The sequence below is a fragment of the Pollicipes pollicipes genome, unplaced genomic scaffold (assembly GCF_011947565.3).
Source record: "Pollicipes pollicipes isolate AB1234 unplaced genomic scaffold, Ppol_2.1 Scaffold_5724;HRSCAF=6776_pilon_pilon_pilon, whole genome shotgun sequence".
Classification (NCBI taxonomy): Eukaryota; Metazoa; Arthropoda; class Thecostraca; order Pollicipedomorpha; family Pollicipedidae; genus Pollicipes; species Pollicipes pollicipes.
The window spans coordinates 41,389,865-41,416,106 of NW_023596746.1; the positions used below are offsets into that span (position 1 = coordinate 41,389,865).

At 58.3% G+C, this 26,242-nt stretch overlaps 2 protein-coding genes across 2 annotated transcripts; one reads left to right on the forward strand and one right to left on the reverse strand.

Moving 5' to 3' along the window:
- Nucleotides 1-3,566: 3,566 nt before the first annotated feature.
- LOC119103916 (uncharacterized) lies at nt 3,567-5,202 on the forward strand. Its single transcript, XM_037227614.1, has 2 exons — nt 3,567-3,616; nt 4,416-5,202. The coding sequence occupies exon 2, from the start codon at nt 4,493-4,495 to the stop codon at nt 5,108-5,110; it is 618 nt and encodes a 205-aa protein (XP_037083509.1). The 5' UTR covers nt 3,567-3,616; nt 4,416-4,492; the 3' UTR covers nt 5,111-5,202.
- Nucleotides 5,203-10,897: 5,695 nt separating this feature from the next.
- LOC119103053 (pre-mRNA-processing factor 6) lies at nt 10,898-24,610 on the reverse strand. The gene is made up of 10 exons (XM_037226502.1): nt 24,600-24,610; nt 23,932-23,991; nt 23,583-23,670; nt 21,918-22,053; nt 20,802-21,255; nt 20,206-20,341; nt 18,758-19,524; nt 18,157-18,250; nt 16,994-17,157; nt 10,898-10,934 (listed from the first exon to the last, which is right to left on the reverse strand). Exons 1-10 carry the CDS (start codon nt 24,608-24,610, stop codon nt 10,898-10,900), a joined length of 1,947 nt encoding a protein of 648 aa, XP_037082397.1.
- Nucleotides 24,611-26,242: the final 1,632 nt, after the last annotated feature.

The following is a 26,242-nucleotide window of genomic DNA, read 5'->3' on the forward strand; positions in this document are numbered from 1 at the left end:
TAGTGGACACAAGTGTCGGTCGATGTGTCCAAACTATCGCGTGCTATCGTGCAAGAATGACAGACCCATCAGTATTGCGGCGTTTTTAATAGCTGATGTCCTATATGAGCTACCGGAGCAGACGAAGACGTGAAACTTATTACACCATGTAGGCACATGTGCTGGCTAAACTCACAACATGTTTCGAAACCGTCAGACACAAAGTTCGCCAGTGGAAAGCGGTCAATATTACTTCCCTGATACTCACCTAGAATGCAAGACACTGCGGGCCAAACCAAGGGAAAAAGACTACGATATCCTGTCCAGTGTGATCAATGCCCACCCAAAGATTGGAGAATTTCGCAATATATACCTTATAATGTACCCTAACTGCACTGTCTTTGCAACTGTCAAAAATGTAAACCAGTGCAAATTCATACATTTCGTCTCTTCAAAATGTCAAGACAGCAAGATTCATACTCAGTCAATTTTCAGGCGATGTTTAGTGTAAATCGTGTGTGCGCTGACGCTGATTATCAGCACGCCCCGCCTCGTTAAACTCATGACCCAAGAACATGTCAATGCATTTGTGTGAGTCCCATTCGCATGGCTTCCCAAAACCCACGGGTTCTTTTCCACAATAGTGTGGTGTCGTTATCTACACGGTGATAACAATCCCGCCTACAACCGCCTCGTCCGTCCCACGGCGCTCGATCCGTCTTTTACTGTACCGCACACGCCAGGTGCGGCAGCCCCGGCGACAGCCAAGGGAGGCTGGGCTGGCGGCCAGTCGTCGCCGGCAGTACCCAGGTACTGCCGGCGACAGCCAAGAGGACTGGGCTGGGCGGCCAGTCGTCGCCGGCAGTACCCAGCACTGCCGGCGATGAGAACAATCGTTGGCAGGGCCTGGGCTTCTCTGGTCAGGCTCTCCCGGAGTTGTACCGGCACCCATCCATGCATGCACCCTCGCACGGGGGGGGGGGGGGGGGCGCTGGTACCGTTGTTATGGCATCTACAAAAAGGCAATGAAACGCAACCGAATGAGTGGGAAGAAGGGACTGCACGGAGGGCTTCCGCAGCCAATGGAGGCGTGCCGTCCCGCTCCGCAGGAACTGTCGCCCATCTCCGACCAGACATCGTCCGACCGAGCATTTGGAGCCGCGATCCCGTCGTAGAGGTCTCAGGTGGGATGCCGGCCCATGTCTGTCCCCAAGCCACGCCCCAGAACTCCGAGTTCGGACGCCCAGGCCTCTGTTTAACGCGTATACAGCATACAGCCAGGCGTCCTGGGACACAGCGCTCTGCCTGAACTACGCGCAGAGCCTGCAGGTTCAGTGGCGGGCTTCGTGCCGGGCGCCGCTACCGCTAGCCCCATGAAAGCATGCACGCAGGCGCGCCCGTCCTGGTCGCCCAGCCGCTATGCCGGGCGTGGCTCCACGTCAGCGCGCGCCCCCTGAATCGCCCAGCCTTTGGCGAGTGGTGACCTCTGCACGCCAGCTGTGGACCGCACGTCCGGCGTTCCCAGCGCGGCCTGGCCTGACCGGGCGGCGACGGGAGCGCCTGACGCAGACGGACTGGGAGCTGGTGTCTCTGGGGGAGGGGGGGGGGGAGACCGACCCGCCGGACCGACACTCTACCGGGCACCGCTCCGGAGGGCACGGTGCCGCCGGTCCACCATCAGCTAGCCGCGGACCCTATCAATGACATGCGCTTCGCGTGCGGCGCGGCGGTGGGTGGCGGGTGGGGGGCCTCTCCGCTGGTCGCGGTGGGCGGCGGGCACAGGCACCCCTCTTCGCTGGCCGCGGTGGGGCGGCGGGTGGGCGCCTCTCTGCTGGCCACGATTGGCCTCCGCGCACGGTGGCGGGTGGGGGCGCCTCTCTGCGGTCGCGGTAGGTGGCGGGTGGGGGGCCTCTCCGCTGGTCGCGGTGGGCGGCGGGTGGGGGCGCCTCTCTGCTGGTCGCGGTGGGCGGCGGATGGGGGCGCCTCTCCGCTGGTCGCGGTGGGAGGCGGGTGGGGGCGCCTCTCCGCTGGCCACGATTGGCCTCCGCGCACGGTGGCGGGTGGGGGCGCCTCCTGCTGGTCGCGGTGGCGGCGGATGGGGGCGCCTCTCTGGTCGCGGTGGGCGGGCGGGTGGGGCGCCTCTCCGCTGGTCGCGGTGGGCGGCGGGCACAGGCACCTCTCCGCTGGCCACGATTGGCCTCCGCGCACGGTGCGCGGTCCCGGCACCGAGTCCCGCGTGACTGGCCGCCGTGACGCCGGCGGGCGGGCTGAGACCGGCTCGTGAACCGGCCGCCGACCCGCGGCGAAAGGTCGCCGCCAGGGTCACGGGCCGGCCGCCGACGTCGGCACGCGGCCGGCCGAGCTCACGGTGGCGGCATCAAGCGGCCTCCCCGCGCCACGCGCTGGCTCCTAAGTCCATCCAGACTGCCCGTAATGCACACGCTCAGCTCTCGCTCATCCGGCGTCAAGTCATCAAGCCGGTATCGACTACGACGCTGTCCTGTCGCTGCACAAATGACACCGTCACCAGACATTGCTAAGCGACTGCCGCAGACGTCAACTCCGCACACGGAACGGCGAAATGGCGGCACGTAAACCAGGCGCAAGGGGTTCTTCGTAGTCGTGCAACACCGCACGAAAAATTATGTCGGTGACAGCACGAACAAGATTTCCTCGTAAGCCCACTCCACCACTTCTCACGGAGTGGTAGTTCTTCTCAGCATGTTGGTATGTGGTTATTTCCCCGCAACACCGGGGCAACGAACAGAGCATTAGCGCGTCAGCGCGGCAGCACCACGTGCGAGCCTTGTGAAGTGACGTTACCCAGCAACGCACCAGTCTCAACTCGTTTTTTTTTTTACCTTGTCCCGCGTGTTTATTCGCTACATCTTTTGTTTTGTCTTTAGCAAAGGCCATCCAGCAGATGGAAAGACATTCTTTTCACGGATGCTCAGTTCAGGTCAGCACCGTTCAGAGGTAGCTTTGGGAGTGAACTGCAATTTGAGCGGGTCGCCCGCATCAGCACCACCGGGCTCCACACATGGACGGCCAGACAACAAGGTCAGAGGTCAGGCCAAACCCCCAAATCCATCTTGATGCGTAGAAGCCTCGCCGAAATCAAGCCATGTACCAGAAAAAGTACCAAGCACACATAACCAGCCTCTGCTCAAACCACATAAAACAAACAAGATATTCGCCAAGCCACCCCCCCCCCCCCCCAACCTTGGCAGTCGTCCTCTCCTCTAACGCCCATCGTCCTCTTTCCACAATCGGGGCCAGCGTCGGCCGGCTCCGGCGCCTTCCGCCGTCCGCCCAAACCCGTCAGCGCTGGCGGCGTCCGGGCAAAGCCGCTCGGCACCGGGCACCCTCGTCCGGGCCCGGTCCACAGTCCAGGCAGGGTGGCCGCCGCGGCGCTGCTCTGCCTGGGCGCCGCTCCCCAGCCTCTGCCCTCGGCGCCAGCGCCGGCTCCGGCTCCGGCTCCAGGTCAGGGTGCGGCGCGCGGACCGGGACGCCCGGCTGCGGCCGCCTCTGACGCGCCAGGCCGCCGCGGCCGCCGCCAGAGGGCGCGCTCAGTCGGAGATTGGCCGTCAGCCGGGAGGGGCGCGGCGCCGCTGCGGCAGTGAACACAACGTCAAAGGTGAGGGGTGAGCGGGTGGCCGCGAAGCCGGGCGGCTCTGTTCTTTGTGTGCCGCGGTGGACGATGTCAGAGACGGGTGGAACGTTCTGGTGACTGAGCGAGCACGATTGCTTTCAACGACGTAGTTCGCGGGCCTAGCGTCCGCCCAGAATGCAAAGCTAGGCGCGATGTGGGGGTGTGTGGCAGTCTTTCCAAAAGGCGCGAAAACAGAGCGGGGAGGGCAATAAGCCCACCTCTGAGTTTCCTTGCAAGCCATCGTTCAGTCCGCGCGAGCCGAGAGCGGAGCCGAATCCCACCAAACGTCTCGGTCTGAGCCCAACCAATGGGCGGTGCTGGAGCCGGCCGACAGCCGGGCGCCGCTGCATCGACCCGGGCCCGGCGGCAACTGTTGCGCTTGCACAACTGGTGGGCTTGGCAAACGCGTAGCCAGGCGTAAGCCACGGGAGGAGTGGCACGGCGGGAGGAGGAGCCCCGGCGGGGAGGAGAGCGAATACCTCCGTGTCTGTGAGAGGTGTCAGCCGGGCTCGCCGCCCGGGCGCCTGGTCACTGCGAGCGTCTGTGCCGTGGTCCACGCACTCAGCCGCCCACGCGCGGCGGCTGGCGGTCACGTGGCCGGTCCGGAGACGGCGCGGCAGCTGCAGTGCCCGTCCCGTCCGCGCCGCGCCCGTCCGCGGCGCCTGCGCTTCCGTCACGCGGGTCTCGGTCGGAGGAAAGCCCCCAGACAGCCTGACCGACGGTCCCTGCCGCCGCTGCGCGCCGCTGCCGACCTCACCGCTGACGGCCGCTGTTTACGTTCCAGGCTGACGTACCGTGCCGGCCGCCGGCGCCGAGGGAGAGCGAGAGCGAGCGGCGAGCGCGAGGAGCCCGGCCACCGCCATGGCGCGCTGCTGCTGCTGCTTCGGCCTGCGCACGGGCACCATCCTGATCGGCGTCATCTTCCTGCTTGTTGACCTGGCCGCGCTCGTGTGGTCGGTGCTCAACGCGGTCAAGCACGACTTCCGGCTATGGCCGCGCGACGTGCTTGATCACTTCACACCAAAAACGCTCGAGATCGCGACGTGGGTGACGCTGGCAGTGTCCGCCTTCAGCGTGCTCTGCGACCTGTTGCTCATCTTCGCGGCGGCGCGCCGCACGCGCTGCGGCCAGATCTGCTGGCTGCTGTGGAACGGCCTGCTCCTGACGTTGTTGACGCTGGCGCTGCTGGTTGGGCTCGGCATCTCCATCTGGCTGCTGGTCGACAAGTCAGCCGCCGAAAAGCTGGGCATAGACGATGACATCTTCACCAAGCTGACCCGCCAGATAACCATGACCGAGGAAGAGCGCGAGAAGCAGCGGCGCTACCTGTACATCAGTCTCATAGTGGGCCACGTGGTCGGACTCATCATCATGTCCATCGTGTGGGGCTGGTACGGAGCTGTCGACCGCAACCAGCGTCGGCTGCGGCACACCACCGTCATCGTGAAGACCCAGCACGTGCACACCAGCCGACTGTAGGCCGCGCGAAGCGGCCGCGCGATTCGACGGCGAGCGCGCCGCCTCGCGAGGCGAGGCGAGGCGAGGCGCCACAGGCGAGCGGCCGCGCCGCTGCAGGCCGACGCTGGGACCGAGCGGCGGGCGGCGGAGCCCGTTGTCCGCCGCGCCGCGCCGCGCCATCGGTCAGTGCGCGGATCAAAGTGTGGACGGCCGGAATGGACGCGGCGAAGTGGTGCGCGGCGCGTGGTTTGGTGCCAAATGGACTCGTCTGTGTGCGTTAGTGCTGCGGAATGTAACAGATCACTCTGGATGGCTTGTAGCTCGACGCTGTAATTGTTTGGCAAGGAGCTTTACCACAGTAAATAAGAAGCGAACCTTGAAAATTGGTATCAAGCAAGGCGACCGAGAACAAGCACGTAACGTAATATTCCGGGCGGTGGCATCTTCCCAGGCAGAACACAAACCAAGCTTACTCAGAGCGACGCAGCTGCGATCAGACGGCCTTGTTCAGCATAAATCCTCTCTAGACTTCACTGCAAAGCAATCCGATTACCGGCAATGCGAATCATAGACCATGCCGTATAAGCCGTAAGAGCTTTTTGTGCCCGCCGACATGTCCGCAGCAAAGCGCGCTCCGCTTTTGAGGCGTGCGCGGCACGTTTGTGCGAGCCCAACACGTGCCGCCCACCGCCGCCGCACGTGTCACGTCCGTGCGAGCCCAACACGTGCCGCCTGCCGCCGCCGCACGTGTCACAGCCAGCAGCTGGACGTGGCGTGTCCACTGACGCGTCGCGGCCGTCTGGGGTCTGGGCTGCAGGCGGTCCGGCGGGCTGCGACGCACGTGGCAGCGGGTTGGCACCGGCCGCCACTGACCTCGCATCACGAATTGATTGTCACCGATGCTTCCGCCGCACTGCCCCGATCCATGCCGAGCTGAACGTGGCGACGTAATCGTCATAAGAAGCACCTCCAAAAGCCCATCGCCGCCACGCCTGAGGGGGCTGACGCACAACTAAAAACGCTGAACTGAATCACGACCCGCCCCCGCTCGATTCGACAGCATAATCGCGCCTGAAAACACATTCGGAATACACCAAACGTCCGCCCCTCCCGACATCGGTATGACGCCAGCGGCGGGTCGACGCCCAGCCGGTGGCCGGCAGCGACAGCCGGCAAACACGCCGGGGCCCGTGCTCAGCGTGAGCCGCGTCTCAGGCGCGCGACCGTCTCGCCGGCGCCACCGGATGCGCACAGACTGCGGGGTGGCGCACCGCCGTCCCGGACTGGGGCGTACACGGCGCGCGTCATATCACGGCGTCGCCGCCGAGTGACGACGCCCTGGCGCCGTCACTGTGAGCTCCGCGTCCGTAGCGGGCCGCTGCCAAGCGCGGCCCCGTCACTGTTGATTGGGCTTTATGGAGGGCGCTCAGCACCATCGGCCATTCCGCGGGCATGCCCCATCAAACACCAAGCGCGCAGTAGGCGACCAGGGATACCCCGAAGCACTGCGTAGTTGCCAAGCGGTGACGCCCCTGCAGCAGCAGCCCACGCTCCGCACAGCTGTGCCCGGACCTGGCCGCCACCGGCTGCCGGGAGCCGGGAGGCCTTGAGGGCTCAGCCCGGCGCGACCCGGCGCGACCGGACGGGGCCGCGACCGAGGCGACCGGACGGGCCGCGAACCGACCGGACGGAGCGCATGTCGGCCGCGCGCCCGAGTCAACATCCGCCTGGTGGGCCGCGCGGCGCGGGGCGGCCCGAACGGGCGGATACTGCACCTGAGCTGGGCTGGGCTGGGCGGCGGTGATTGGACGGGCGGGCTGGGCGGCACCGCCGGCGGCGCCGGTGGCAGGTCGCTGACCTTGGAGCCGCGCGCGGCCGGTAAACACGCCGCTGCGCTCGGCGCGCCCGCCGCCCAGCCCGCCCAGCCAGGCTGACGTTCGCAGGGGCGGGCCAGCGCCCACGGCCGCCGCCACCTCAAGGTAAACGGCACGAGATCAAGGGCGCCGTCGACTGATGAGGGGCTTCGGGGCCGCTCGTGGTGGTCGTGCACCAGCACCAGCCGCTTCCTTCGGCATTACGCTCCGGAAAGAACGCAGCGCAGGGCGTAACGGGGGCGTAGCGTTGCGGGAGAGCCACCATCGTGGCCTGGCGAAAAGACGATGGACTCGCGGTCACGGCGACAGCGGCATGGGTTCCAGCACGGGCGCGTGGTTTGGCCCGATCGACGCAGAAAGGCCAGCCGGCCAGTGATAATCAGCCTGGTCGCAGCGGGTTGACCTGGCCGTATCGTGCTTGTGGCGATGTCGTGAAGTCCCGCGGTCTCGTCTGGTAAGGAATTGGGGTAAAATAAGCCGCTGAAGTGCATCCTGTCCGTCTGGAGTGGCCGCATCAGGATACACGCCAACAAACTCTGCCTGGCTCTGAACATTGAGCTCTGAACCCAGGCAAGCATGCAAAACATTTCAGTCAAATAAAAAATAAAAACAGGAGTGTTTAAGAGCACTTTTGTTTGAAGACGATCCCCGCTTGACACCTGCACTTGGCGGCTGAACAATCACCACAAGCTCCAGCGAAGACTTCGATTCAGAGTGCCGTGGCTCTGAAGCCGAGTGCCGGCAGCGCCACGCGCAGTCACATTGTGTGCCGTCTGACAGAACAAATGCCGCTGGCGCCCGCCGAGCACGCAAACAATAGCTAGAAACCCATGCATGTGTCGACGGAAGCCACTGATATGAATCACCCGTAGCTGTGGCTGGCGACCCCAGACTGACATTTCCATCAGTCATTCGAACGCAGCCGGTGACTCAGCTATCGGCGAAGTTACATCGACGCCGGCAAATGGCAAGGCACCTGTCGCAAGCCAAGCAGCCGCACCCGCCCAAACTTCCAAATGGCAAGCCGCATGTCGCAGCCAAGCAGCCGCACCCGCCCCAAACTTCCAAATGGCAAGCCGCATGTCGCAAGCCAAGCAGCCGACCCGCCCAAACCTTCCAAATGGCAAGCCGCATGTCGCAAGCCAAACAGCCGCCACCCGCCCAAACTTCCAAATGGCAAGCCGCATGTCGCAAGCCTAAGCAGCCGCACCCGCCCAAACTTCCAAGTGGCAAGCCGCCTGTCGCAAGCCAAGCAGCCGCACCCGCCCAAACTTCCAAATGGCAAGCCACATGTCGCAAGCCAAGCAGCCGGCAACCGCCCAAACTTCCGAATGGCAAGCCGCCTGTCGCAGGCCAAGCAGCCGCAACCGCCCAAACTTCCAAATGCATCAAGCACAGCGTATCTGAGTTCGAAGGAAATAGTTGACTAAACAATCCCGACCTTTAGACGGAGTGGAAAGATTCGCGTCGCGCACGAGGGCAGGACCGTAAAAGGCAACGCCGCCCTGAGGAGCACACCATATGAGGCACGCGCGACAGTTGCCCCTCCCTTAAAGAATGCGGGTCTGTGGGGACCGAAGAAAATATCCAATAAGGGGGCCTGAAGGGCCCTACACAACGCACTACGACTATGGCATGCAAGGGCGGCGCCAGTCCCTTTGAGGTTTTGGGGCAAGTTTTCCCCGGAGCATCCTGGACAAATGGCCTCCCCAAGGTGGCCTCTTCCGTGTCGCGTCCAACGGAGGGGAGGGGGCGCAGGGGTTCGTGCCCATTATGTAATATTTATGATATGCATCAATGTCCAGGTGAATCAATACCGACACTGCAAAAAAATCCCGAAGAAGGACTCTCCGAATAATTCAGGGGATTTCCGATCCGGCAGTCTGCCCATCTAAGGACATGACCTCTTGTTCCATACAGGGCCCTTTGACACACATGGAAAACCCGTAATCCACAGCAGGATCCCTCCGATTCACAAAGGGACGCCCAAATCCGGCAAAGGGCCTCAATATCACAAAACAGGGCATCCTATCCGAAGCAGTGACCTGAGGTATGAGAGAGGCCCTGGTCCAGCGTAGAGACCTCCGAATATATAGAGGGGCCTCCTTTTCCAGGACAGGAGACTCCTCATTTATAGCGGGGGCCTCCCGAGCCAACAACGGGCATTCGTAGGCAAATAAAAACAATCCTAAATTCTTATCCAGACAACAAGCCTCCTGATGTAGAGAAGGGCCCTTGGAGCCCGACTTAGTATTCTGTATTGAATTTGATGGAGCACTCCGTACAAATCTCTTACACATGGGGCTTCCGTCAACTGAATTTTGTTAAGATATGTGTACTTTCAAACTTTTTAACTTGAGCGAAAGGGTCTCTCGAAATTGTGAGGGAGCAAACCTGCTGTTGCTCTCCCCTCTGCGCCGTCCCCTCCCCTACTCTCTCCCCTACCGTCTCTCCCCTCTGCGCCGTCCCTGATAGCATGCCAAAACGGAACGTGAAACAGCTCCAAGAGCGCCTGACGCATGAGCACCTTACGCTGCTGCTTCCTGCAAGCAACCCATAACAGCTTCTGTCTGGAACCTCCTCGAGATCGTCCCCCCCCCCCCACCCCCTCTCTTACAAAAGTAGGCGCCTGGCCCTTACGTTTCAAAGTTTGCGCCTGGCACCGGTCGTACCGTATACATGGAACGGAACGTCGATTTTAATGCAGGGTAAGGGGACAGCCATAAAACCACAGCTTGCTCTTGCTAAATTTTCATGACCTTTGTTTTCAAAGTCACTTTTATGCTCAACAACCCTCCTCCTTCCCGCCATCAGCCCTGTCTGTCCCGGTAGCTTAGTTGATTAGGGCAACTGCTTTCCAAATCAGCCAAGCCGTGGCGGGGTGGGTTCGAGTCGCTCTGGACGCTCACTATTTGCTCCTGATTGGAATAGCCTTCGGCCGGTGGTGGCAGCGGCCGCACCCAAAACCAGACGACATCGGAGGGCGGGACGGCCCGTGCTGGGCATTGCGGCGCGTAAGCTTTCACCGCAAAATGTTGCCGTTGGCCCGGAGCTCCGTGATCGGACGGCGGGCGGGGTCGGGGCCCACGCCACGACAAGCACTGCCCAGCTTGAGCTCTGATGCCAGAAATCCAACCTACTAAACGCTCAGACGAAATCTCTAAACATCGACGGGTTAGCTTATGGTCATGGTAGGGTAGGGTATAGCCGGCATAACGTTTCCCGCCAAGTCGGGCGTCACCAGAAAAACAACCGCATTCGCTCAAAACCCACAACACATCCGCTACCGAACAAATACGCTCCACAGGGCGAGTTGACACTGCAAAGCAGATCACTGAACGGAGCTACGCATTTTCATCCGTAAAAGAGGAGCGGGCATGAAGGGCAGGGTCCGCTGTACTGCAGAAAGACCAGATATCGACTTTTCACGCCGTGGATGCAGAAAGCCTGCTTGAATCTGCCTTTTGTTGCACTGAACGCGATTCTCAATTTAACGTCTTTCCGCCAAAAGCTCCTCTCAATCCAAACTCCACCGCAAATTACTATAAAACAACGTGACAACATGTAGTCAGCCATTTAAGCACCTATCCCCCATACGGAATCTCTTCTGGAGCAGGGGTTTCACGTCGGCCCTCTCCTCCACGACCGTGTGCTCCCCACCAGAGTGGGTCCGTCAGGCGAGGTGGGTTCCACCGGCCGACAGCAGCCTGTGGGTCAGGCAGGCGAGGTGGGTTCACCGGCCGACAGCAGCCTGTGGGTCAGGCAGGCGAGGTGGGTTCACCGGCCGACAGCAGCCTGTGGGTCAGGCAGGCGAGGTGGGTTCACCGGCCGACAGCAGCCTGTGGGTCAGGCAGGCGAGGTGGGTTCACCGGCCGACAGCAGCCTGTGGGTCAGGCAGGCGAGGTGGGTTCACCGGCCGACAGCAGCCTGTGGGTCAGGCAGGCGAGGTGGGTTCACCGGCCGACAGCAGCCTGTGGGTCAGGCAGGCGAGGTGGGTTCACCGGCCGACAGCAGCCTGCTCCGAGGCGGAGGCAGCCTGAACCCGACCTCTAAACGCCGGCAGGGGCGCGGCCACTAGCGGCCAGCTGGAGAGCCAGTGGGCAGCAGCCACAAGCCTGCCTCGAAGCCAATGACAAATCTCCTAACACTATGTAGATACACCAAATAACCGTCCAGCGTTCTCTAGGTCAACAGTGTGTGACACTAATGGCTGTGAAACGTGCACGCCGATTACATTCAACGCAAGCCAGCCGTTAAATTCCTGTGCGGAAGACGCGGTGCATAAGTTAGGACGTGTCTGAATCGTAGAACCATTCGCACTTCACTCTGACGGCGTTATCTTGACTCACTTAAGGCCTGGACAAAAATTGCAACTTTCTGTTCCATATGGCATACCCATCCCGGCTGTCTAATGATCATCCTGAACAGCGTCCCGTGGACACCATCCTTGTCCCCGAACCAGTCAGGGCCGACAATTCAATGCATTATGCAGGGGGTTTGCAGCCATTTAGTTCTCATCGCACTTCTTTCGTGACAAAATAATTTTGTGGCTGTCCCGACTGACCCAAGCAGCACCTGCAATAAATGAGTGAAAATAAAAAACTTTTTTCTCGAACACCGCTGAGTGTGAGCTAAATGTGCAGTACTGCACTGCTGGCAGTAAAGAACTGGTGACTCCGACTGAGCACGTTCTACAGGAATGCATTACGCCACGCCGGCTGCCTCACGCACCACCGTCACCTGTTTCTCATTTCCCCGACAACCGCCACACATCGTGCAGCTTGCCATCTGGCCAGTGGACGCATCAGTGACCCGGACGGCTCTTCTTCAGAGTGGCTGAGAACCGACCGCGACGGCCGAGAGACGAACGACGACAGCCGCCCCGCCCCCGCCCCCGCCCCCGCCCGTCGCGCTGGGCGCGCCGGCGGTCGGCCTCCGGCGACGCTTTTGGCAGTGGCGGACGCACCGACAAAACGGCACGCGGCGGAATGCCGAACGGCGCCAGCCCTGATTCAGACGCGTGCCGAGGCGCCCCGTCACCGCCACGTCACCCGCCGTCCCGGGGGCCGACGTCGAACGAGGGGAGGCCTGCATCCCCAACTGCAGGACTGGAGGCGGGCCGCGGCCGAGAGAGCCGCTCGGTGCGGCAGCTCCGCCGCTCGTGTGGCGGGGCTGGGTGGAGTCACTGACGGCCCGGCTGGAGGCCACATCAGCGTCAAGTGGTACAATTGGCATCAGCAATGAAGACAATGAAGTCACGAAAACACTCCAGCCGACACATGCATGCATGCAATTTAACGGAGGTGATAGCAAGCGCAGATGTCCACATCAATTCCCCTATGACTCGTACTGCACGCTGTGCGACGTGCGTATCCGCCTTTACAACCGCACGCAAACAGACCCGGTATTTCCACCATTCCCTTCGATCTACGGGAGCAGCGGTTTCTCTTCCTTCCCGTCCGGCTCGTCCCAGGGCGCCGCCGAGCGAGCGAGCGAGCGAGCGAGCGGCGGGCAGCCGGCCGGCGCGTCCTTCAGCAGCCGGCGTCTGATCCGGAGATACTGTGCAGCCCGGCGGCCAGATCGCGTGCTCCGGCGTCGGATCGGCCGCTGAGCGCGCCCCGAAAGGGACGCGGGCGCGGCGGCCGGAGGCGGCGGCGGCGGCGGCGGCGGCGGTGGCGGTGGCAGCCGCCGCGGCAGCACACCTGCCTCGCCATGGCTGCCGCCGCCGGCGCGTCCACCCTGAGCCAGTCTCGGGAGACTCCCTGGGAGCCGGCTGCTCGGGTGCAGCGAGCTGGACCTTATCTCTGGAGACCGACTCCGGATGGGAGAGGTCTGAGGGGAGCCGGGAGAGGCCCGGAGGGGGCGGGCTCTTCTCTGTGGCGGGCGACTCCGGATGGGAGAGGTCTGAAGGGACCGGGGACAGGCCCGGAGGGGGCGGGCTCTTCTCTGTGGCGGGCGGCTCCGGATGGGAGAGGTCTGAGGGGGAGCGGGGAGAAGCCCGGAGGACGCGGGCTCTTCTCTGTGGCGGGCGGCTCCGGGAGGATAAAGAACGAAGCCGCCTGCCGTCTGACCGACTGCGAGCTCGGCTGGCTGTGATTCAGCGTTCGGCTCTGGTCCGCGCGCCTGACTCGGACCGTCACGAGCGCGGCGGTCGGCAGAGAGCCGGATGCGGAGGTAGTGCTGCTGCCGGGCCGGCAGCTAGGTGACCTCATCCCCCGCCCACCGGCACCGGAGCCTCAGTCACGAGCCGCTGCAGCAGCCGAGCACGCCCCCAGCTGACGCCATTCAGACCGTCCTTTCCCGTCCTTGACCGGAGAACCTGTTGAAACGAGCAGCGCGCGGCGACGCGCGCTCGTGACAACCCCGAACGCCATGCTCCGTAGCGCACCAGCAGCCAGCCCCGTCTAAAGCAGGAGCACCGAGCGACGACACAAGCGGACAGACCTCGTCCCAGCAGCATCGAGACGGTCACTGTCGCAGCGCCACCGCGTGGCCCCCTCGACGGACTCGCCGAGGCCGCCGCACTTCCAACGCTGGCCAGCCAGCCGACGTCGGACAAAGGGTATAGACACATCACGTCAGCGGCGTCCTTGGCGCCGTCGTAATCCGCGCCCGGCAGCCGGACGGAAAACACCGCAGCCCATTGCAGGACGTGCAAGAGGCACTGTTTTCTAAAGAATCCGATGCCGGTAACGTACCAGCACCAGGCTAGGTGCATGGGGTTAAAGGCCTTGAACCGGCCCACGTTTAACTGCTGGCGGCTCCAGATACATTCAATACGGACCATCATTTGTTGGTGGCGCCGAGGCTGCGCCGAGGCTCGCGTATTGTCAGCATCCGCACCGCTCTAATATTCCTACTCATGCAGCATCGGTTGCGGGTACCGCGGCACCGCAATCTTGCATCACGCGCGGCGCCAAATGCGATAGACGCCGCCGTGCTGGTCTGTCGGCCAAATACCGCAGAAGCGGAGACGCCCGGCAAACCCCGCGATTGCCGGATAACCCGCCCAGCCCTGCGGCGAACGGACGCCAGCAGTCCGTCCGAGACGCGACAGCATGCCGTGTGGTGTGTCAGAGCCGACACCGGTGGACACGGCAGCCTGCCGAAGACACTCCGGCATGCCAGCCGGCGGAGCAGACCGCCATCAGCGGCTGTGACGGTCACTTCCGGGCGCGGACACGAGCCGCCGGCCGGGACAGCACCGGCCCCGGCACCGGTGCGCGACCCGAGCACGCCGCCCGACCCGTCCGGCCGGACCGACTGACCGCCGCCCCGCGGGTCATCACCCGGCACGGTCCGGTCCCGGCGCCCACCGCCACCCGTGACCTGGCTGCGCGCGCGCATGCGCGGCACGCCGCCGGCAGCGCGGGCCGCCCGTAGCCGCCCACTCACCGTGCTGGCCGAGCCGGGCCAGCGCGGCGGCCGGCCGTGCCGCGTCCGAGTCGGACCGGTTTCATCTCCCCGTGGCGGTACGCAGCGCGGCCGCTCGTGCTGCGGCGAAGGTCGGCCCAGCCAGCGGCGCGATGGACGAGCTGTGCGCGCCACGCGCGACAAAAACAGGCTGCGCTCTCGAGACTGCGACGGGCGAGCGCACCGGCGGCGCCGGCCGCTCGCCACCGCCAAGAATAACGCGGTCGGGTGCGCTTCTGGCGCCTCTCCGCAAACAAACTGAACGGAGATCAGCACGCTGCGGGGTTGCGTTTAAAAATAAATATGGAACGAAAAGAAATATCACCCAAGATTCGTGAGCGAGGACGCACCCATCAGCACAGACCTTTCAATTACACGCATGCGCATAGGACAATCGTAAACGCAGCTTTAATCTGGGTTTTCATTGATTTGCTGTTCACGCGGATTCTGTTTATTTTTCGTTTGTTTGAAACTGACCAGTATTTTTATGGTCTGCCTTTTCGTAGCCTGGTACCGAAACCGACCCAGTGGCATTATGTATTACTTAGTAGCTCACATATTACCAAGTGTCGCTATTAAGTAGCAATCACGAGTCCGATATTTCAAAAACAGATTGGCAGGGGTGTATACAGACATGAGCTCGGGTCGCTGATGCGAAGGTTTAAATCACGATTTTGGTCCCTGCATGTTGAGCTTAGTGTGTCACGCGTTTAAGGCAAATACTCACAGTAAACAATTGCAAGTTAATTTCATCCAGTCGTGCAGACCCGCATCAATGATTGCTGGGATCCAGCAACATACACTTCCAACCTAACCACATAGTGCTGTCCACGGAGGTGCTTCCCAGTCTGCCTGGGGGCTCCGGCAGCATGACAGCCGCCATCACGGGCCAGGAGATCGCTGCCAGCTCCCCTGATGTACCCATTCGGGCGTCCCACTGGTCGGATTACGATGTTCTCATCACACCACAATGGGAGCCCGCCGGCGGCGCAGGGTCGACGCCCAGCGTCCCGGGCTCAATGCTACCACATGCGACCCTGTCCTCATGCAGGCAAAGGAAGTTCCTGACAGCTGTGCTGTCACCTGGAAACAAGTTAAAAATGGCCCGACAGCTACCAGCGTCTTCTTCAGGAAGATAGACATCACAACACATCACGTGGCACGGAGGTGGTGAGAACAGGTTTTAAGACCGATCTCCGACAAGTTCCGAGTGACAATCCTAAGCGCAACGCGTGGGGCCTCCAGGAGCCGACATGCCATAAAAGAGCATACTTTCTTTGCGACGCTTCAAGGCCAACTTTTCTCAAGCCTGGCAGCTGTCCTGCGTTATGCCCGATTTAAAGGACTGCCTATTTATGTGAATGAGAATGACTTCAGCTTTGTCCTGCGTTGCTCAAAACCAGGCACCTAAGATCCACACAGAATTAACGGTTAATCGACCGTAACACGTATATGGCTGGTTGGTATTCGGAGATCCCATATGCAATGCCATGACAAACCGATACATGGCACGCAATATTTTATAACCTGACGAAATGCATTGATAACTTTTAAATAACCTGAAGATCTTATAAATAACCACCATCTTATAGCGATCATTGATAATCTTTACTAAGTATATCTTGCTTCAGAATCAAGCTGTACAATTTCTTAGAGAGTTCGGAGCGTAAACGGCGTGAGTTCAGGCCCAAGAATTGTTTAGCGATTTAACAAGAATCTCTATAGATTGTCATTTCAAGAAGAATGACTAGGATTGTTTTTAAAAAATCCAAACGCACAAAGGCACAATGCATCCTTTCACGATCAGGGATGTTGTATACGGTTTATGGCATGACCTCGCTACTTGGCTATGTGACCTTCCTTAGCCTTCACAAACTAATGTTTTTATATACAGAAACAAAGAAACATAATTTCATTTCATTACACTTAAAATCCACCAAAGCTGAACACTTAGCTGGACATACAAACACAAACCTACACACAAAACTGGGTTATTATGTTGCGTGTTGTTCGCCGGCCCTGTAGTTTTACCGCCTTCATTAAAAAAGCTTCGCTGGCAAACTTGGTCATCAAATGATACTGCAGCAAACCCTTGGATAGCCTATAATGTTCATTTGCGTTCGAAATGAGCAGTTCAGAATGATCATCGTACGGATTAACCATGTACAGATATTCATGCACATGAGCTCAACGCCCACCTCCAACCACACCACAAAATTCGTTCGACGGGCGCCAACCCGCGAATTCGGGCTGATTCGACTCGCGGATTTGAGACGGATGATCACCGCCATCGTTGTAGCCACGCCCAGTTTCCGCAAATACTGACTGCGCGACTTTGAAGGGCAACAGGTTCAATGCCTTCCTTGGCGGAATTACCACCCGTTGGCTGTGAGAAACTATGTGGTAGGAAATAGCCAGCGATCGACCATAAGCATGAGCATTGCAAGAGCTGCACCAACTTAACTGGCCCGCACGAGTTCAACCTCTGTAGCACGTCCGACGGAAGAAGCGATTAAAAGCTGCTGCTGTCACCAACGAGCTCTTACAAATCAGCTCCAGGCTTGCACCGCGCTGAGGCAGGCACACCGCAGTCCCAGCAGCACGAGCGGCGACCGACCTGGGCGTGGGGGCGCTGGAGCGCGCCTTGGAGAGCAGCTTGCGCGCGCGCTCGTACTCGTTGTTCTCGGACTCGAGCTTGACAGCGGCCAGCCAGATCTCCTCCGAGTTGGGGTTGGCTTGGAAGGCCATCGACAGGATGGAGCGTGCCGCTGGCACGTCCCGCTGTCGGTCGGGGAGTCGGGGTCAGTCAGAGCGCCCCGCGCCGGTCCGGACCGGGTCCAGCGCCGGTTACGCAGGTCCAGCCTGGCCCAGACGCGGTCCAGACCGGGTCCAGCGCCGGTCCGGACCGGGTCAAGCGCCGGTTACGCGGGTTCGGCCTGGCCCAGACGCGGTCCAGACACCTGGCCGGACGGTCAGTGTGGTCCCGCGGCGAAGCAAACGGTGGTCAGAGGTCACGATATCGGCAATAAGGAATGCGAGATAAGCATCAGCCGAGAAGTGATGGCTCCGCTGAGGTCACTGAGCTGCCGCGTGCTCGCAGGATATCATGATCACATGGTGAACGGGGCGCAGACAGCACGAGATATGGTAAATATTTATGATGGCCGCCGAAGCGTCAGTCTGAGCAGGATGAAAGTAACGGTAGTGTAAATGGTCCAGATCACCACGTATGAAACACCAGGGACGACACGGTCTCCTACAAGTCGCATTCTTAATAGGTTACTTTCGTTGATGACTCTGGTCCAAAAGGACCGCTGTGGTCCTTCCGACAAGATCACACCGACGAAGCGGTCAGTGTCAACTATGGAAGTCAGATGCAGTTGCACTTTCAAACGCTTCAGGGAAGCATAATGGTTCAGCGACGCGACCGTTCAGCGCAGGTATCTGAGTACCGATAGAGTAATGGTTCCACTGCCCGTCTGGGAAACCTGAGGTGTGGGGTTCGACACCAAGCGGTGCCCCCCTTTCCTGCACGGGTGAGACAGGCCACACCACATAGCCTCAGCAGCTGAGCGCATCAGAAAGCTCCAATGACAACAAGAGCAAGTATCAAATCCCGTTAATCGGGATTTTTACCGTAAATGTAAACGTAAATGTACCGTATTTGTAAATGTACCTGTGACGGTACAAGCCGTTCCAACGAGCCGAGCGCCGGCAAGCATTCCCCTGACTCGCGCCGCTGTAGCCCGGCAGAGGTGCTCCCCACTCCTCACTACTTACCGCCAACCACTTCGACTTGGCGCCCATCAGCCAGAGCACTTCAGCTCTGGGGCAGTGCAAAACGGCCTGCTGCAGCAGCGTCTCCAGACTCTCCCTGCAACGACAGCAGGATCTCACAACCGGCACAACGTCATCACAAACATGACCTTCCTTGAAAGGCAACACACTGAAAACGGTGGCGGCAGAGCTGCCGCGCGGCACGCTGAGCAGGGGTCACGTCTTGGTCACGGCGGCGGTGCGTGACCTTGCCACGCCGTGACGCCGTCGTGACGGAGCAGCCGGTCAGGACCGACTGATCCGGTCAGGACCGACTGATCCGGTCAGGGCCGACTGATCCGGTCAGGGCCGACTGATCCGGTCGGGACCGACTGATCCGGTCACCGACTGATCCGTCAGACGAACACACACACCCCGCTCAGGATGCAATGGCATACAAAAAACATGACAAGGGAGCCAAGAGATTCCTGATTCCAAGCACGACTACGTGACCCCTCTTTAATTTGCGTCCAAAACGGGGCAGTGGTCTCCCGCGGAGAGTGAGAGCGAGATCGGAGCGCACACCGCACGCCGCGCGCGGGCCCAGCCGCCCGCCCGGCCCCACCTGGTGCCGTGTGACTTCTCGAAGTACGCGGCCGCCAGCCAGATGGACTTCTTGCTGGGGTACGCGGCCAGAGCGTGCGCGTAGATGGCGCGCGCACACTCGACGGCGCCTTGCGCGGCACACGCCTCTGCGTCCTCCATCCACTGGCTCTTACGGTCCTCTTCCTCGACGCCGTAGCCGATGACGGCCGTGATAACGGCCTGGCACGTCAGCGCCGAGCCGGCGCGCTCGCACTGCACGGCGTCCTTCAGCCAGAACTCGCGGTTGATCTCGACGCCGTTGGCCGAGAGCGAGGCGATCGCACGCTCCACAATGCGCACCACCATCGGCGCGTTATCGTTGGCCTCCTCGAGCTTGGCGGCCGACAGCCAGATCTGGCGGTCTGTCGGCACGTTCTCGCGCGCCTTGTTCAGCACCTTGCGCGCGTTCTCGTACGTCTCGAGCCGCGCCAGCGCCAGCCACAGCTCGACGGCCGTCGGGCAGCACTCGACGGCGCGCGACAGCAGAATGCGCGCGTCCTCCGCCTCCTCTAGCTCGACAGCCGCCTTCCAGAGGCGCACCGAGTTCGGCTGCAGCTCGAGCGCCTTGCGGAACACGCGCCGTTTGCCCTTGAGCTCGAGCTCGAGGTCGGCGGCCTTCAGCCAGAGCCGGACCGAGTTGGGCAGCTGGCGGACGGCCTGCGCCACCACGCCCTTGGCCGTGTCGGGCGGCTGCAGACGCGCTGCCTCCAGCCACACGTCCTCGGCGTTGGGGCAGGCCTCGCAGCCCTGCCGGCAGCGCCAGAGTGGGTCAGTCTAAAGGCCGGCCGCACTGCCGCCCAGCGAGGGGCGCCGGCAGTGGCGGACCAGGGACCACGTAAGGGGGATAGCGGCCGCTAGCGTCACCCCTGGCGACACCCCCTACTATTCGGACCCGAGGGTCCACAAAGTATGCTGATGCTGCAGATGCTTGTGAGATGACATACTCCTATATCTTATGATACACTGTAGAAATCGCTTCTTAAGTCTGGTTAATACACACAATAAGCTGAACGCTATGTTGCCTATCAATAACTACAGCCCTAGAACGACAGGCCATTTCATGTTGTCCTATAGACAGGCGGTACAGTACGGTCGGCCCATGTTAACGCTGGATATGTGACTCGATCATCGGGCCCCGCTGCCCATGACGTATTCTTGCGACGAGCCATGCGTCGGACCGAGACCAGCACGACACGCACAGGACGACATCGCAAAGACGAGCCATGCGTCGGACCGAGACCAGCACGACACGCACAGGACAACATCGCAGCACCACGAGTCCACAGGCGACCGCCCCGACCACTCACTACCCACGCAAGACGACCCAAACAGTCCTGCGCACATCCCGGCGCCGTATCGCACGCTGCCCTGAGCACCCGATGCTCCCGGATCGGACCGGACCGACCGGGTGTCGCCCCGCCTGCTCACCTTCATGATGAGGTTGCGCGCGTTCTGCAGCTTGCCGGTGACCTCCTCGAGGCGGGCCGAGGCGATCCAGGCGGGCGGGTGCTGCGGGTTCGTCTCGCGCACCGACTTCATCAGCAGGCGCGCCTTCTTGATATCGCTGCGCGCGGGGCCCGGACGGTCAGAGGTCACCGAGTGTCGGCCGCGGTGTCGGCCAGACGCCTCAGCTGGCTGTTGTGACGGCCAACGCAATGGCGGGGATCGGTACATGGTAACGATTCAGACGAGCTGAATTGTAGAAATGTAAACTGCATCAGTTCAGCCCCTCGTGCCGGAATTGCAGGGGACATCGAATGACTAGCGCCGGATAATGAAGGCGGAATTATAAGATAGATTCAACAGCTGATAGCTCACCATGGCAATCAAGTGATATCCGAACGAAACATGAAATGAGAGACAGCTGAACGGATCAAAATGGCATTCTAGCCGAACACAATTACAGAACTTGCCGCACAAAGTCCCTAACACCGCGCAAGAAGCCAACACCGATAAAACGTCGACAAAGGGCCCAGCCCGTGCCATCTCCCGGTCCAGCCGCCACTGCTTCCACTCGCGCTCACTTGATGTCGGACGAGAAGTTGGGAATCATGCCCTGCAGGTCGGTGAGGTAGCCCTTCGGGTCAACCACCGTCTGGCCCGACACCGAGTCGGACACCTGGTTCAGTTTGACGTTCATGAGCGTGTTGCGCGCCTGGCCGATCTTGCGCAGGTCGAGGTCGCCCGAGGGTGTCACCATGCCGGGCGCCATGGACGCCGTGCCGGGCACGATCGAGGCTAAGCCACTGCTGGCGTCGATGCTGTGCACGCTCTCGCCGCCCAGACTTCGGCCCAGCACCGAGTCGGGCAGCGGCGTGAACTTCTCGGCGCGCGGGGCGCGCTGCTTGCGGTTCCGCGCGTCGCCCACCTCGGGCAGGTTGTCCCAGTCGTCTTTGGAGACCTGCACCAGGTCTCGCTTCAGGTCGGAGAACTGTTGCTGGATCTTGGGCCGCTCGGCGCGGTACCGCTCCAGCTCCTCTGCAGGTGGGCGCGGCGTCAGATGGCGGGAGAGGGGGGGGGGGGGGGGGGGGTCCGAGGGAGGAGTGTTAGGGAGGTTGGGCGTCAGATGGTTCGGGGAGTTCTAACATCGAGCGCGATGGACGATGGATGGTTGCAGGAGGTAGGCAGCTCCACACAGACACTGGACAACATTCGGCAGACAGCCGCCGACGGTGATCCAATTCTGCAGCCGAAAGCGAGGCTGAAGCACAAAACCAATGTTTGGTGTTGGCAATTTGCACTGTTTCAAAATATACGATGCCCATGGATGGGCGCGATGGGAAAACAACAAAAACTATGTAACCCACACTGTGAGACAAGGAGAACCAAACTCCCATGAAACGCCCAATCGTATAGTGGTAAAAAATGTTAAGTTTCGAATGCCTTCCACACCGCACAATCACACAATCATAGATCAACAATCCATGATCATCTGCCCCTCCAGAATGGTGGACCGTGGCAAATTGGCACCTGACCTCCACATGAAACAGGCGTATCCAATACCGATCACCGCGGTGCCCGCACGTGCAGACGGTCCCTACATGTCACCGGCACCATAGCGTCCAAGGCTGTTTGCATTGCGGAAGCTTCTACAGACGAGCACCACCACTCCGCCGGCTGCAGTGGACCGGTGTGCAAACCTTTGAGCTTCTTTTCGCGGTATTCCTTGCGTTTCTCGTCCATACGCTCGTCGACGGCGTCGTAGATGGCGTCGGCCTCCTCGTCGTCCTTGTCGTACGGGTCCTTGTTGAACAGCGAGCCGCCGTAACCTGTGAACTGCACGGCACGGACGGTCAACGGCCGCGCTGCTCTTCAACAGGACGGCACGGTACCTCGCGGACCTCAATGTGTCCGGCGGCACACAGACACGGCCGCAAGCATCTGCTGGATAGCAATAATACATGATCATCCGCCCCTCCAGAATGGTGGACCGTAGGGTCACCTGTCCTGTCCACCTGTCCCGCAATGTAAATCCGGCAACTAGCAGCAAATGGCAGGCACTTTAGGCGTGAACTAACACAAATATTGTGAGCTACACTCTCACGGCTGATTAGGAAGATTCGCTGAGCACCACACGGATCGTATCACACCGAAAAATCCTATCAACCATCTTTGTGGGGGGACATCCGTTTAGCAAGAAGTAGTGGGGAATGGAAGCTTCCGCACTACGTACCAGCTCGCCGTTCTCGGTATTCATCCAGTGACGTGTAAAGCATGCAACTATAAGCTGGGCCCATCCAGGCCCATCAATCAAGTCTGAAGAGCTTCGATACTGAGCTGACATCCGCCCGGTACGATGCTGCTCGACAGATTTTGAGCAAGGGGTGTCGCAATATGCAGTACAACTCAAGGCAGGGATGTAAAATCGGTCAAAAAAGTATCGACAGCCCTGCCACACAAGCGACCGAATATTGCAACCCTTGTCGTTCTTGCCCTTGGGATTTTACGACAACCTCAGCAGCTGGGACTATACGACATCGCCTGCCTGTCACCCTGTAAGGTAGGGCGGTGAAGCTGCGACCACGTGAAACTGAACCCGGTACCTCTGGTTTCCCAGACACGCCGTGAAACCCCCGCGCTACTGACACTCTCTGCCTCGGTCTGGTTATGGTGGGTTCTGTTCAGACAGTTCAGTCAAGACCGGTGCATTCACATGCCAACCAGTTCTCTTGTTTGCATCGCCGCTCCTGTCCTGGTGGCCCCGGTTGTGGTGAGAGCACGGCGGCACGGACTCTATGTGGTGTCACAAAGCTGCCATCCTTGCTACATGGAATGTATGGAACACATGGAATACTTCGACTTTGCTCTGAGCGCACAGCTGCGAAAAGCTGTAGTGCGGGGACAAAAGCCACACACAGTTTGCGGCAGACAAAGCAACTGTACAACAGGCAATGTGGTGAAAATGCATCACACAGATGCTAATTTGCGTCATAAAATTGGTTCTAAATACAAGTCAATGATTAAGAGCATCCTAAAATCGACGGCAATACAAAACACTGAAGCAGGCTAAGAGCTAACCGAATAACTTATTGACAACCGAAAACACAACATGTGATGTAATGTGATTCGCTGCCATCCTGCGCTAACCAAATGCCTGCTAGGCCATCCCTCAAGACGGATGTTTCACAAAAACATACGACACCGATGCCGCAACTTCATGCTGATAAGGATACAATGAATATCACAATGCTTTCACAATTTTGAGGCCTTCATGCATGTCATCTGGAGTGCCAAAACTCGTCCGTAACTGTGGCTTGTACCAATGGATCTGACACGTGATGCCCCATAAGGACGTCGAAAATTACCTCATCGTAGTTGGACTCGTTAAGATCGGTTTCGTCGTCTTCGTCATCCTTTTTCCGCCGCTTGGGCGGCGCGGCGTGCCTCTCGTCCCTGCAGTTCGGCTATGTGTCAGGTGCAGTTTAAGCCTTGACCATAAGTACCTCGGAAGTGGTATGATTCACCAACAGCCCAGTCACTGATGCTTGTAGTTCAAGAAGTAATGCTATTATCAAACCAAGCCTGCTCAGGCCAGTAATGCTAGAAGCAAATGACACAATGAGCAGCCTACAACAGCCTTGGATAGCAGAGGAAAAGTGAGCACTTCAAGAACCCAGCTCATGGAAACAGCCGGCCTGCATTTTGGGTACTTACGATACGTCAGTCGCCTGCCTTGCAGGTCCGATATCTGATCGGGTGGTGAAACCAGTTGCTCTGAAAGGAAGACATGCAGGTAAATATGTGCACAGCAATATGTAGCAGCCAAATAATATTAAGATTGCTACAGTATGCAGTACTGTACTGCACCATGTTGCATTATAGCATTACTTGCACTTGGAGTGGAATCATTACTCTGACGAATTTGAGTAAATCAGAGTTGCATTTCAGTCAACTTCTTTCCAATGTTATCACTTATGAGGTAATTCAAAAATAAAGTTTTCTGAAGCTACAATCAGTATACTGACAGCTTACATCAGCAATAAAAAACTGTAGACTACTGGTATTGCTTTGTCATAATCAAAAGCTACATACATTTTCTATCTGCATGTGCACCCACTGAAAAGTGTCATACCATACAATGTTGATGAAAATGAAGCCAAAAACAGATGAAAAGGAAATCAAATCTGCAATTGAAATAAATTCCATCAGCCAGAATTCATGAATTTCACCATACATGCTTGAGTTGGTGATGAAGACAACTAAAAATTGGGCTGTGCTGCCTTGAACCAGGAATGATATCAGAAACAGGCACTGTGACATGTGGGCCATTCAAAATTGGTTCCGAAGATGTGGTGTGAAACAGAAAGATGGTGGCACCTTACTTCCATTCCATGGCCCTAACAACATGCTTCAGATCCATAATACTGCCTTCATGTCTATGGGAAAATTATTTTTGTAGACTGGCATGCTAATGACATGCCCTGTTCACCCATGCTCAAACAGCAATACCGCACACATTCAGGTAATCAGAGTGCATTTCTATGCAACTATAAACATTTGCTAAATTTTAATGTTTCAAAGAAACACATGAGAGGCTGTATATAATTTTTGAATATAGTTTCATGCAATTGGAACAAGACAGCACACTTACAAGATCAACATCATCTTGTTTATATAATAGTCAATGGTATTAAAAACTAGTAACATGCCTGCAGCCTCATCAGAAAAACATGATGGACTGGCTTGTTGCCTTTGACCATCAATGAACATTACATTTTCAACAGGACTGAACTCAAAAGCAATCCAGTTTTGAACAACATGCCCAGAGAGTAAATAATTATCAAATTCTTTTCCATATTTATTCCTGGATACTTTGGGAAGGCCAGGTCTACAACAATTTTAATATTTTACAATACACATGGCAAAGCATGAGAAGATTGGCTGCCCAAAAATTGACAGCTTGATTAGTGCCAGAAAACATCAATGCTAACAAAGGTCTGATCTTTGAGTTCAAAGTCCTAAACACCAAAAGTTATGAGAATTGCTCATCCCAACACTTTTAAATAGGAGTAGATACCTGCATTACAAATGAACTTCATGACAGTAAGAAGCAAATCTGTCTCATAATTGGCATACATAAATAAAAATTGCTACTACTGATGAGGGAGCTTTGATAAATACCAAATTGAGGAACACTGCATTCAGCATTTTCATTGAGAATTAAGCAGCATTTACAGGACAGGTTTTGGGCCTAGTGATCCAAACAATGTATAGTTCTTGCATTGCTACTTAGCAATATTTTAGGGTATGCCAACTAAGATAATTTTACACCCATAACAAAGTTTTCGCCTAACTAGTGAATTGTGAAAATGACCCCAGTATGGAGACAAGGTATGGTTCAATCAATCTGAACAATTTGTCAAGCTCTGAACCAAATACAATGCCATAAAATGACCAATTTTCATAACGTTTCATTTAATCCAATAGAGTGCATGCAAATGACTATCCTTAATGCGTGATTACCAAACAGTACTTAAATCTTGATGGATGCACACTAAATGTGACAAACGTCACGCATTTCACAAAAGCTCATCCCGACACGAAACTACGAGGCAAAGCATGCCAAATAAAAAGACAACAATGCACAAAATTACGTACCCTCTTCCGACACCAGCCACATATCCAAGGGGTGATGGTAGCCCAATAAAAGTCTTTTTAGCTTTAGCCACAAGGGCCGATGGATGCGGAACGTTCGGCGCGCTCATTTTGTATGGTAAGTGTCATAAACGAAACAGCCTTGAATGGATTGTAGAGAAACGTTTTCAAATAAAAGGTTATCAAATAGTTATGATAAACGATATTTTTTTGGTGAAACCCGTTTCTTCAGAACTCACTTCAATTAATGTGTGATCAAGATATCTAAACGGTAAAAGTTGTCTCTTATATGGAACTACTTATCTCATCTCTATTTGCGCGCGTTTCGAAAACGACTGACCTGAGACATACGAGAGGATCTAGGTCTAAA

Excerpts from the sequence above, each read along its gene's own strand:
- LOC119103916 (XM_037227614.1), top strand. The coding sequence starts at position 4,493 with ATGGCGCGCTGCTGCTGCTGCTTCGGCCTGCGCACGGGCACCATCCTG.
- LOC119103053 (XM_037226502.1), bottom strand. Across the intron at positions 22,054-23,582 it reads ACGAGTCCAACTACGATGAG|TTCACAGGTTACGGCGGCTC; the intron begins GTAATTTTCGAC and ends CGTGCCGTGCAG. Across the intron at positions 10,935-16,993 it reads TCCAGCGCCCCCACGCCCAG|GCTGCTGTCGGCCGGTGAAC; the intron begins GTCGGTCGCCGC and ends CCTGACCCACAG.